We start from the raw sequence: 13065 nt of genomic DNA on the forward strand, positions 1-13065 counted from the left end.
GTATGTGTTTGTGTGCATAACACTGATACGTTTAAAAACAATAATAACCAACTTGAAGCAACAAGCTGAGCGCATTAGTGACACGTACACATTGAAGTATTGGTGTTAAACACGTAGCCAGTGGAGCATTGGGGCTAAATTAGAACGCATTGGCGCTGGACACGAACGCATTCGCTTTGAACACGTACGCACTGGTGGTGAACATGAACGCATTGGCGTTGAACACGAACTCATTGGTGTTGAACACGAACTCATTGGTGTTAAACACGAACGCATTGGCGTTGAACACGAACGTATTGGTGTTGAACGAACACGAACTCATTGGAGTTGAACACAAACGCATTGGTGTTGAACACGAACGCATTGGTGTTGAACACGAACGCATTGGGGTTGAACACAAACGCATTGGCGTTGAACGCGTTCACACTGACGTTGAACAGGAACGCATTGGCGTTGAACACGAACGCATTGGCGTTGAACACGAACGCATTTGGCGTTGAACACGAACTCATTTGGCATTGAACAGGAACGCATTGGTGTTGAACACGAACGCATTTGGCGTTGAACACGAACGCATTTGGCGTTGAACAGGAACGCATTGGCGTTGAACACGAACGCATTGGCGTTAAACACGAACTAATTGGAAGTTAAACGCGAACGCATTGGCGTTGAACACGAACGCATTGGCGTTGAACACGAACGCATTTGGCGTTGAACGAACACGAACACATTGGTGTTGAACGCGAACGCATTGGCGTTGAACACGAACGCATTGGCGTTGAACATGAAAGCATTGGTGTTGAACACGAACACATTGGTGTTGAACGCGAATGCATTGGCGTTGAACAGGAACGCATTGGCGTTGAACACGAACGCATTGGTGTTGAACACGAACGCATTGGCGTTAAACAGGAACGCATTGGCGTTGAACACGAACGCATTGGCGTTGAACACGAACGCATTGGCGTTGAACACGTACACATTAGCGTTGAACAGGAACGCATTGGCGTTGAACGAACACGAACACATTGGTGTTGAACGCGAACGCATTTGCGTTGAACACGAACGCATTGACGTTGAACACGAACGTATTGGTGTTGAACACGAACGTATTGGTGTTGAACATGAACGCATTGATGTTCAAAACGAACGCTGTGGTGTTGAATACGAACGCTTTGGTGTTGAATACGAACGCTGTGGTGTTGAATTGAACTAATTGACGTTTAACACAAACGCATTGGCGTTGAACATACACGATTTGGCGTTGAACATGTTCGCAGTAATAACAATACATCAGCAAATAAAGGGATAATCAATTTAGCTTAACAGTGATCTTTTTGAAGGGCCCACTGCCAAAACTGGTACGTTTTTTTATATAAATACTCGACAACAATTAATAGAAATACTTTACTTTGTGGTTATTTAAATGTACAAATATTGATCGCGAAATTATTCGCTTCTTTATTAAATGAAAATCATTTTCAGGTCATACATTATTCATTCACTGTGTATGTACTGTGTCGCTGCTTTCGTGACTTTTTGCAAAAATATTAAATACAAATAGGTTATATGCGTACAATGCCTCCCTTTGTCAACTTGAGCTTGACAGCGATAATGACATACTTTGCTATGCCTGTTTGTGTCGTCTGATTCAGTGAGCGTGTGCGTGCTCATTGGGAATATAGACCGGCATAACTTCTATGATAGCTTTATAACATCTAAACACTCCAATGTAAATAAGTATGCCGTTTGTCCACGCTCAAAAAGGTGTAGCATTAGTTTTATATACGTTTTGTGCTGGGCTAAAAATGTTTGATAAAATGATGCCTGATTGGTGGGAGAAAATTTGCTTTAAACGTATACACTAACTTCAACTGATCAATGCAAGTGAAATCCAACAAGATATGCTGCCTGAAAGACAGCTGATTCTAAATCTAGAAATGAAGTTGAAATAACCATTCAATAAATAATTGGCCGTAACGATAATGGTTCGGGTCTCAATTTCATCTACAGTACACAATATCAATAATGCAACAGAAGTAAAATAGACAATAGAAACGAAACTATGACATGCGTCTAGAAAAAAAAGGACAAAATATATACAGGCAGGACTGTGCGTGCCATCTAGGCAGCTATTTGTGCTGACAAAATTTATACATCTAATTAGTATATGTGCTGACAAAAAACATCTAGCCAGCATTATATGTGCTGACTAAATGCATCTAGCCAGCATGTTATGTGCTGACAATATACATCTAGCCAGCATGTTATGTGCTGACAAAATATATGTAACCAGCTTTGTATGTGCTGACAAAATACATATACGCATCATTGTGTACGCTGACAAAATAAATAAATCGAGGCAGCATTGTTTTTGCTGATAAAATAGATATAGGCAGCATTGTATGTACTGTCATAATATATCGAGGCATCATTGTATGTGCCGACAAAATACGTCTAGGCAGCATTGTTTGTGCGGGCTGAATACGTCTAGGCAGCATTGTATGTGCTAACAAATTACATCAAGGCAGCAATTTGCTGACTTAATAAATATATTCAGGGAGTGTCTATTCAGCTTTGCATTTGCTGCCATTGAACATCCAAGCATTGTATGTTTTGGCAAATACATCTAGGCAGCATTGAATGTGCAGACAATATACATCTAGGTAGCATTGTTGTGCTGGCAAAAACATCTAGGCACAGTTGTTTGTACTGACAAAATACATCTAGGCGGCATTGTATGTGCTGACAACAAGCATGTAGAGGGCATTGTATGTGCGGCAAAAACATCTTGGCAGCATTGTACGTGCTGACAAAATACATCTAGGCAGCATTATTTGTTCTGACGAAATACATCTAGGCAACATTATTTGTGCTAACAAAATACATTAAGGCAGCATTGCTTGTGCTGACAAAATACATCTAGGCAGCATTGTTTGTGCGGGATGAATACATCTAGACAGCATTGTATGCGCTGACAACATATATGTAGGGAGCATTGTTTGTGCTGACAGAAACATCTTGGCAGCATTGTATGTGCTGACAAAAAAAACCATCTTTGCAGCATTGTACTTGCTGACAAAATATATCTAGGCAGCATTGTATGACCCGACAAAAACTGTCTAGGCAGCATTGTATGTACTGACAACAAACATCTTTGCAGCATTGTATGTGCTGACAAAAGACGTCTAGGCAGCATTGTATGTGCTGACAAAAACATCTTGGCAGCATTGTTCGTGCTGACAAAATATATCAGGCAGCATTGTTTGTGCTGACAAAATATATCTAGGCAGCATTGTATGTGCTGACAAAAAGATCTTGGAAGCATTATATTTGCTGACAAAAAAAACCCATCTTGGCAGCATTGTACGTGCTGACAAAATACATCTAGGCAGCATTGTATGAGCCGACAAAAACTGTCTAGGCAGCGTTGTATGTGCTGACAACAAACATCTTTGCAGCATTGTATGTGCTGACAAAAGACATCTAGGCAGCATTGTATGCGCTGACAAAAACATCTTGGCAGCATTTTTCGTGCTGACAAAAGACATCTAGGCAGCATTGCATGTGCTGAGAAAAACTTATTTGCAGCATTGTATGTGCTGTCAAAACATTTTGGCAGCATTGTACGTGCTGACAAAATACATCTAGGCAGCATTGCATGTGCTGACAAAATACATCTAGGCAGCATTGTATGTGCTGACAAAATACATCTAGGCAGGATTGTATGTGCGGCACAAACATCTTGGCAGCATTGCATGTGCTGACAAAAAACATCTAGGCAGCATTGTATGTGCTGACAAAATACATCTAGGTAGGTTTGTATTTGCGGGCAAAATATATCTTGGGCAGCATTGTTTGTGCTGGCAAAATGCATCAAGGCAGCATTGTTTCTGCTGACAAAATACATCTAGGCAAATTAGTTTGTGCTGGCAAAAACGCACCAAGGCAGCATTGTATGTGCTGACAAATTACATATTGGCAGCATTGTCTGTGCTGACAAAATACATCTAGACTTAACGACTAAACTTCGGGGATAATTCCGCAGGGCAGTAAACTACCAAACTTCGGGGGTAATTCCGCTGGTCGATAAACTACCAAACTTCGGGGATAATTCCGCTTGTCAATAAACTACCAAACTATGGGGATAATTCCGTTGGTCAATAAACTACCAAACTACGGGGATAATTCCGCTGGTCAATAAACAACCAAACTACTGGGTTATTCAGCTGGTCAATAAACTACCAAACTACAGGGATAATTCTGCTGGTCAATAAACAACCAAACTACGGGGATAATTCTGCTGGTCAATAAACTACCAAACTACGGGGAAAATTCCACTGGTCAATACCCTACCAAACAACGGGGATGATTTCGCTGGTCAATACCCTACCAAACAACGGGGATGATTTCGCTGGTCAATAAACTACCAAACTACGGGTATAATTCCGTTGGTCAATAAACTACTTAACTACGGGGATAATTCGCTGGTCAATAAACTACTAAACTGCGGGATAATTCGCCGGTCAATACACCACTAATCTACACCGTAGTCTACACGGATAACTCGCTGGTCAATAAACCACTTAACTGCGGGGATAATTCTCTGGTCAATATACAACTTAACTGCGGGGATAATTCGCTGGTCAATAAACCACTAAACTACACCGTAGTCTACGGGAATAATTCGCTGGACAATAAACTATTAAACTGCGGGGATAATTTGCTGGTCAATAAACTACTTAACTGTGGGGATAATTCGCTGGTCAATAAACCACTTAACTGCGGGGATAATTCGCTGGTCAATTAACTACTTAACTGTGGGGATAATTCGCTGGTCGATAAACTACTAAACTGCGGGGATAATTCGCTGGTCAATAAACCACTAAACTTCACCGTAGCCTACGGGGATAATTCGCTGGTCAATAAAACACTATACTTCACCGTAGTCTACGGGGATAATTCGTCTAGTCAATAAAGTACTGGGATAATTCAACTAGTCAATAAATTACCACACTACGGTGGTTATTCTACTCGTCAATAAATTACTTAAGTACGGGGATGACTCCGCTGGTCAATAAACTATCATGAAAACGTTTAATGACAGATGGATCAAATATTAAAAACCAAGAAGACAAAAACAATGTGTGTAAGACCACACTCATAGACTTTCAACGGGTACGTAAATGTCTCAAAGAAAAATACAGATGCAAACCGATACGGGTTTAGAAAGGAAGCATGGTGTTTAGGTTTTGTATTGCTATTGCATTTAGATCAGAAATTGACACTTCCATACCCACTCGCCATTGTGCTGTAGTCACTAACATCTGTGTATGAAGTTTATATAACAATTGACAAGTCAAAGCTGTTGCCCTATTTGAAATCCTCAATAAAGCTAAAGGGTTTTCAGAAGGCCGGTTCAAGGAAGCGCATTCAATGATCAAACAGCAACAGAAGTGAGGGTATGGAAATGAACACTAGCGAACAATTATGGCTATATGATATAAAGGACTGGTGTTTTTGTAGTTTCAATGCATGATGTTCACCGAAAATATTTCACGCATATCAACTGTAACTGTTATACCTGGTATGCTCAGACTCGGGTATGATCATACTCTGGTATCATCAGAATCTCGAGGTTGCTATTTAAGACACTGTTTATTTGTGAACGCGAATATTCTTTATTCTTATAGTATGCATTTACCAATGTTTTAACATTCAGCTGATGCGTGCCATTCGACTGACCTTGACAACATAAAAACATTGACAGGTAGGGTTTCCTGAAATATGGATAAATCAGGAAACTAGAAACGAGTCTTCATTGAAACAACTGATTATAGTGAATATATATTTCTGTGTTATATCTGTCGTACGTGTGACATCCTTGTTTTGTTGTTAATAAATGTTGATATAAGCGTATGGTTGATTGCTCGTAAACCGATTACCCTCCCTGTCACCCCCACCCTCATCCCCATTGAACTAATATGTTTTACTGACCATCCCATAGCGGTTACTTGCACATTTATCGATAACGTTATGAAAATGTTATATCTTGTTTGGTATCTTGTAACGTTGTGTATGTGTTCGAGTATGTGATCGGCCTGGGACCGTGTGCCTATATAGCAGACACTGTGTTGTCACCTGAGTTACCATTGTTTTAGTTTTTGAGCAGCGGAAACGAGATTGTTATATTTTTAAATGACAAAATGGCCACTTTTCTTATTAAGCGAAGTATGCTGCATATCTATACCAAGTAACGAAAGGAATACAGTAATGATTAACAAGAAGAAACCTGGAAACGAATAACTTAACATTCCTTTCGAATTAATTGGAGCATAAAATTCCTCTTTAACACAATCAATAAATGAAAATAGATGGACACTGATATATTACTCTTTTAATTTAAAACAACATTTATTGCAATTATATTCCAAGGCAATTGTCATTTGATGCCGATACTGGGAAACAAGCGTATGTTGTAATACAAAGATAGCTTCGTTGTGTTACAAGGAAATGGCACTCGTTTGTCTTGTTAACAAAGCATTGACAAACTGGCTGTGATATATGACGTGCCTTGTGCGACGACAATAAAACTACATAAATGCTCCGTAGCTCATCGGAACACAACTAGTTCAACATGTTTGCAATAATTACAATACACTAGAAATTACAGAGATACGCATTGCTGCTTAAACGTTTGCAATGATCTCGTGTCAACAATGTCGAACGCCCCGTGCATATGCAAGATAACAAACACACATATTACAAATGTATGTAAATACCTTTTAGCAACAAATGTTCGGTAACCACCATAGAATGGACAGCGAAATGGCAGCCAGAGTCATTTTCAGTGGACACTAGAAACTATAAAGGGTGTCGAAATTTAGTCTTGAAACGAACTATTGCACTGGAGGATACAAAATGACAATTTGTTTTAGTTGAAGTTATCAATATGTAAATGGTCGAGAGTGCTCTAGCAGAATATGTGTCCGCCTCTCACACAGGAGGTTGTGCTTCTGATCCTTCCTAGGTGGTAATTTTGCATGGCTTCTCAAAATGGACACCATTACTGGTTACTACCCAGTAAATTGATATGAACTAATAAGAGAATATTATATCTAGCATTAAACAATATTGAAAAAAATCAGTCACATTTGTATGTCAAATCATGTCATTATTCAATTACATGTATTTGAATCCATTCATAATAATACGAATATCGTTGTATGGTATGGGGGTATCTATGAACTAGATCCGATCATCTTTAAGATAAAATTACTACTGTTAACCTCTGTATTGTTGCATGGTAGATTCCTGCCGTGACAAAAATAATAATTCGAAAGGAGCGTTTTAATTGACTACTGTTATGGCATATCCTATACCGTCTTATTGTGGAAGGCAATCAATAACTGATAGAAATTATATACATACTGTATTTTGCGATTTAAGAAAACAAAGCGTTAACGCTTCATGTTATGCGAATGTGTTTATATTAATTGAAATATGGATAATAAAAATAATAAGTATGGTTTGTTGGTTAAACTTTAAAGAATGACTAAAAATACGACAAGGTATGAATATTTTGTGTGTTCATTTTTCATCGGTATTATACACAATATTGTATTGCAGACGTATTGTTTACTAATGTGTTTAATATAGGTATGTAGTGTGTTTTATTTTAAGACAGGAACAAGGTAGTTACAAAGCTTTATTTTTGTTTCAGACGAGTGAAAAATTGTTGGTCCAGCCAGGTGATACAGTATTGTGCATTGCGCATGCGGATATTGGTTGTGTTTGCCTCCCTTACGTCCCTCATGTGTACGTACGTCTTCGTAGCAGCTCAGTTTTCTTATTTTGACGGTAGAATGGCAACTACACTGGTTGAATATAGCAGGTCCATTGGCGAGTTACAGTTCGAAAACAGACAAAAGTTACCGCAAAATGTCCGAAGGAAAAGAGCTGTTTCAATAACTAACTTTACCTCACTGGATAGGAAATTTACAGAGAATGACATAAAACCGAAAATGGACAAGGAGTTTGACAACAAGAGAATACTCAACGAACAGTTTAATCGTTCAGCATTTGGTGACAAGTATAAACTGAATACACAAAGGAATAAAGAGTATGACTTCCCGTTTATCATCAACGGAAGCAACATCTGCCAAGACTCTGACCCGCCATTACTTGTCATTATGGTTCCCTCAGTACATACACGGATCGACCTCCGAACTGCTATCAGAGAGACATGGGGTCGAGCAGCCAACCCCGGGGTCTGGCCCAGGATGGGTAAACTCATACATGAAGTTAAACTGATATTCCTGTTTGGAACATCAAGGACAAAACTCGGGAACAGCATCGTCAAAGAAGAGAGTGAAATGTTTGGTGATGTTGTTCAAGCTGATTTCGTAGATTCTTATTTTAATCTCACGTATAAAACGGTAATGGGCGTTCGATGGGTTGCGGAGATGTGCCCACACGCTAAATATATTCTTAAAGCGGACGACGATGTTTTTGTTAATGTAAGAAATCTGCTGGACTTTCTTTTGAAACAGAAAGAGAACACTAGAGGAGTTATTTATGGTCACAAGCTAGTAGATAGTGCAGTTTTAAGAGAAGGAAGATGGGCGGTGAGTGAACAAGCATATCCTCTGAAACAGTATCCCCCATATACATGCGGAAACACATACGTCATCAGTGCCAATATGGCAGCCAATATATACTATACTGCGGGTCTTTTGCCCTACCTCAATATTGAAGACGTATTTGTCACGGGTATTTTAAGGATGTATTTGCGGGCGGATATTCAGGATGTATTAGGATTCACGCACTGGTATGAGAAGCGCCCCCGGCCCTGTGAATTTAACAATAAATTGCGAATATCAGCCACGAAGGTGACAGAGGGCTTATTGTATGATATCTTTGAAGGATTGAGAGCCAATGTTACGGACTGTTATGTTCCTCCCAGTACAAAAAGTGACAAAGTTGCTCGGCCAGAGAAGAAATACACTTACCAAATGATAAAGGATGATCACATCTTTCTCAACAAAACTAGCGGACAATTTTACATTCTTTGATTTTAACAAATGCTTTCCACATAAGTAAACAGTGCAATATCAAAATGTTATTGAATATTACGTTCAGTCTGAAATAAGAGTCGGCATATTTCATGGTGATTAAAATATAGACAACTATTGAAATACAAGAATCTTAGTTCAAGATGTGTAGCATAGCTGGTGTCCTGTTGACTATCTTGACGACTGTCTTAACAAATGATTTAACAAAAATTGGTATGATGCAATCATATAGATCAAATGTATCTTATCTCCAATGCATCTATTACGGAGTGCATGTATTACATTTAATAAGTAAAAGTTTCTGAAAAGTAGAATGAGCAACATTGAGATACACACTCAATAAAAGCAGACACATATCGTTTCCTACACTGGGGTGGTATTCAATATGCAACTTACGTCAATCTTATGTTCATACATCATTGATTTCATTTAATGTTTAGGTACGTTATTTATATCCAGCAATCCGATTAGCTACATCGTTATTTGTGTATATTGAAACAGAATGCCTCCCTTTGTCAACTTGAGCTTGACAGCGATAATGACATACTTTGCTATGCCTGTTTGTGTCGTCTGATTCAGTGAGCGTGTGCGTGCTCATTGGGAATATAGACCGGCATAACTTCTATGATGGCTTTATAACATCTAAACACTCCAATGTAAATAAGTATGCCGTTTGTCCACGCTCAAAAAGGTGTAGCATTAGTTTTATATACGTTTTGTGCTGGGCTAAAAATGTTTGATAAAATGATGCCTGATCGGTGGGAGAAAATTTGTTTTAAACGTATACACTAACTTCAACTGATCAATGCAAGTGAAATCCAACAAGATATGCTGCCTGAAAGACAGCTGATTCTAAATCTAGAAATGAATTTGAAATAACCATTCAATAAATAATTGGCCGTAACGATAATGGTTCGGGTCTCAATTTCATCTACAGTACACAATATCAATAATGCAACAGAAGTAAAATAGACAATAGAAACGAAACTATGAAATGCGTCTAGAAAACAAAGGACAAAATATATACAGGCAGGACTGTGCGTGCCATCTAGGCAGCTATTTGTGCTGACAAAATTTATACATCTAATTAGTATATGTGCTGACAAAAAACATCTAGCCAGCATTATATGTGCTGACTAAATGCATCTAGCCAGCATGTTATGTGCTGACAATATACATCTAGCCAGCATGTTATGTGCTGACAAAATATATGTAACCAGCTTTGTATGTGCTGACAAAATACATCTACGCATCATTGTGTACGCTGACAAAATAGATAAATCGAGGCAGCATTGTTTTTGCTGATAAAATAGATATAGGCAGCATTGTATGTACTGTCATAATATATCGAGGCATCATTGTATGTACCGACAAAATACGTCTAGGCAGCATTGTTTGTGCGGGCTGAATACGTCTAGGCAGCATTGTATGTGCTAACAAATTACATCAAGGCAGCATTGTATTTGCTGACTTAATAAATATATTCAGGGAGTGTCTATTCAGCTTTGCATTTGCTGCCATTGAACATCCAAGCATTGTATGTTTTGGCAAATACATCTAGGCAGCATTGAATGTGCAGACAATATACATCTAGGTAGCATTGTTGTGCTGGCAAAAACATCTAGGCACAGTTGTTTGTACTGGCAAAATACATCTAGGCGGCATTGTATGTGCTGACAACAAGCATGTAGAGGGCATTGTATGTGCGGCAAAAACATCTTGGCAGCATTGTACGTGCTGACAAAATACATCTAGGCAGCATTATTTGTTCTGACGAAATACATCTAGGCAACATTATTTGTGCTAACAAAATACATTAAGGCAGCATTGCTTGTGCTGACAAAATACATCTAGGCAGCATTGTTTGTGCGGGATGAATACATCTAGACAGCACTGTATGCGCTGACAACATATATGTAGGAAGCATTGTTTGTGCTGACAGAAACATCTTGGCAGCATTGTATGTGCTGACAAAAAACCCATCTTTGCAGCATTGTACTTGCTGACAACAAACATCTTTGCAGCATTGTATGTGCTGACAAAAGACATCTAGGCAGCATTGTATGTGCTGACAAAAACATCTTGGCAGCATTGTTCGTGCTGACAAAATATATCAGGCAGCATTGTTTGTGCTGACAAAATATATCTAGACAGAATTGTATGTGCTGACAAAAAGATCTTGGAAGCATTATATTTGCTGACAAAAAAAACCCATCTTGGCAGCATTGTACGTGCTGACAAAATACATCTAGGCAGCATTGTATGAGCCGACAAAAACTGTCTAGGCAGCATTGTATGTGCTGACAACAAACATCTTTGCAGCATTGTATGTGCTGACAAAAGACATCTAGGCAGCATTGTATGCGCTGGCAAAAACATCTTGGCAGCATTTTTCGTGCTGACAAAAGACATCTAGGCAACATTGCATGTGCTGAGAAAAACTTATTTGCAGCATTGTATGTGCTGTCAAAACATTTTGGCAGCATTGTACGTGCTGACAAAATACATCTAGGCAGCATTGCATGTGCTGACAAAATACATCTAGGCAGCATTGTATGTGCTGACAAAATACATCTAGGCAGGATTGTATGTGCGGCACAAACATCTTGGCAGCATTGCATGTGCTGACAAAAAACATCTAGGCAGCACTGTATGTGCTGACAAAATACATCTAGGTAGGTTTGTATTTGCGAGCAAAATATATCTTGGCAGCATTGTTTGTGCTGGCAAAATGCATCAAGGCAGCATTGTTTCTGCTGACAAAATACATCTAGGCAAATTAGTTTGTGCTGGCAAAAACGCACCAAGGCAGCATTGTATGTGCTGACAAATTACATATTGGCAGCATTGTCTGTGCTGACAAAATACATCTAGACTTAACGACTAAACTTCGGGGATAATTCCGCAGGGCAGTAAACTACCAAACTTCGGGGGTAATTCCGCTGGTCGATAAACTACCAAACTTCGGGGATAATTCCGCTTGTCAATAAACTACCAAACTATGGGGATAATTCCGCAGGGCAGTAAACTACCAAACTTCGGGGGTAATTCCGTTGGTCAATAAACAACCAAACTACTGGGTTATTCAGCTGGTCAATAAACTACCAAACTACAGGGAAAATTCCGTTGGTCAATAAACTACCAAACTACGGGGATAATTCTGCTGGTCAATAAACTACCAAACTACGGGGAAAATTCCACTGGTCAATACCCTACCAAACAACGGGGATGATTTCACTGGTCAATACCCTACCAAACAACGGGGATGATTTCGCTGGTCAATAAACTACCAAACTACGGGTATAATTCCGTTGGTCAATAAACTACTTCACTACGGGGATAATTCGCTGGTCAATAAACTACTAAACTGCGGGATAATTCGCCGGTCAATACACCACTAATCTACACCGTAGTCTACACGGATAACTCGCTGGTCAATAAACCACTAAACTGCAGGGATAATTCTCTGGTCAATATACAACTTAACTGCGGGGATAATTCGTTGGTCAATAAACCACTAAACTACACCGTAGTCTACGGGAATAATTCACTGGACAATAACTATTAAACTGTGGGGATAATTTGCTGGTCAATAAACTACTTAACTGTGGGGATAATTCGCTGGTCAATAAACCACTTAACTGCGGGGATAATTCGCTGGTCAATTAACTACTTAACTGTGGGGATAATTCGCTGGTCGATAAACTACTAAACTGCGGGGATAATTCGCTGGTCAATAAACCACTAAACTTCACCGTAGCCTACGGGGATAATTCGCTGGTCAATAAACCACTATACTTCACCGTAGTCTACGGGGATAATTCGTCTAGTCAATAAAGTACTGGGATAATTCAACTAGTCAATAAATTACCACACTACGGTGGTTATTCTACTCGTCAATAAATTACTTAAGTACGGGGATGACTCCGCTGGTCAATAAACTATCATAAAAACGTTTAATGACAGATGGATCAAATATTAAAAACCAAGA

The 13065-nt window shown here is 39.1% G+C and overlaps 2 protein-coding genes across 2 annotated transcripts; one reads left to right on the forward strand and one right to left on the reverse strand.

The window, feature by feature from the left end:
- Positions 1 to 260: 260 nt before the first annotated feature.
- LOC128210837 (uncharacterized) lies at positions 261 to 1029 on the reverse strand. The gene is made up of 2 exons (XM_052915193.1): positions 722 to 1029; positions 261 to 426 (listed from the first exon to the last, which is right to left on the reverse strand). The coding sequence occupies exons 1-2, from the start codon at positions 1027 to 1029 to the stop codon at positions 261 to 263; spliced, it is 474 nt and encodes a 157-aa protein (XP_052771153.1).
- A 6421-nt stretch (positions 1030 to 7450) lies between these two features.
- Positions 7451 to 9235, forward strand: LOC128212377 (beta-1,3-galactosyltransferase 1-like). Its single transcript, XM_052917813.1, has 2 exons — positions 7451 to 7571; positions 7724 to 9235. The coding sequence occupies exons 1-2, from the start codon at positions 7552 to 7554 to the stop codon at positions 9072 to 9074; spliced, it is 1371 nt and encodes a 456-aa protein (XP_052773773.1). The 5' UTR covers positions 7451 to 7551; the 3' UTR covers positions 9075 to 9235.
- The last annotated feature ends 3830 nt before the right edge of the window (positions 9236 to 13065 follow it).

This window comes from Mya arenaria, chromosome 12, assembly GCF_026914265.1.
Source record: "Mya arenaria isolate MELC-2E11 chromosome 12, ASM2691426v1".
Lineage (NCBI taxonomy): Eukaryota > Metazoa > Mollusca > Bivalvia > Myida > Myidae > Mya > Mya arenaria.

Bases quoted from the DNA above. Each gene is read 5' to 3' on its own strand.
- LOC128212377 (XM_052917813.1), top strand. From the start codon at position 7,552: ATGACTAAAAATACGACAAG. The intron at 7,572-7,723 runs GTATGAATATTT...TTTTTGTTTCAG, and splicing joins ATGACTAAAAATACGACAAG to ACGAGTGAAAAATTGTTGGT.
- LOC128210837 (XM_052915193.1), bottom strand. From the start codon at position 1,029: ATGTGTTCGTGTTCGTTCAACGCCAATGCGTTCCTGTTCAACGCTAAT. The intron at 427-721 runs GTTCGTTCAACG...GTTCAACGTCAG, and splicing joins TTCAACACCAATGTGTTCGT to TGTGAACGCGTTCAACGCCA.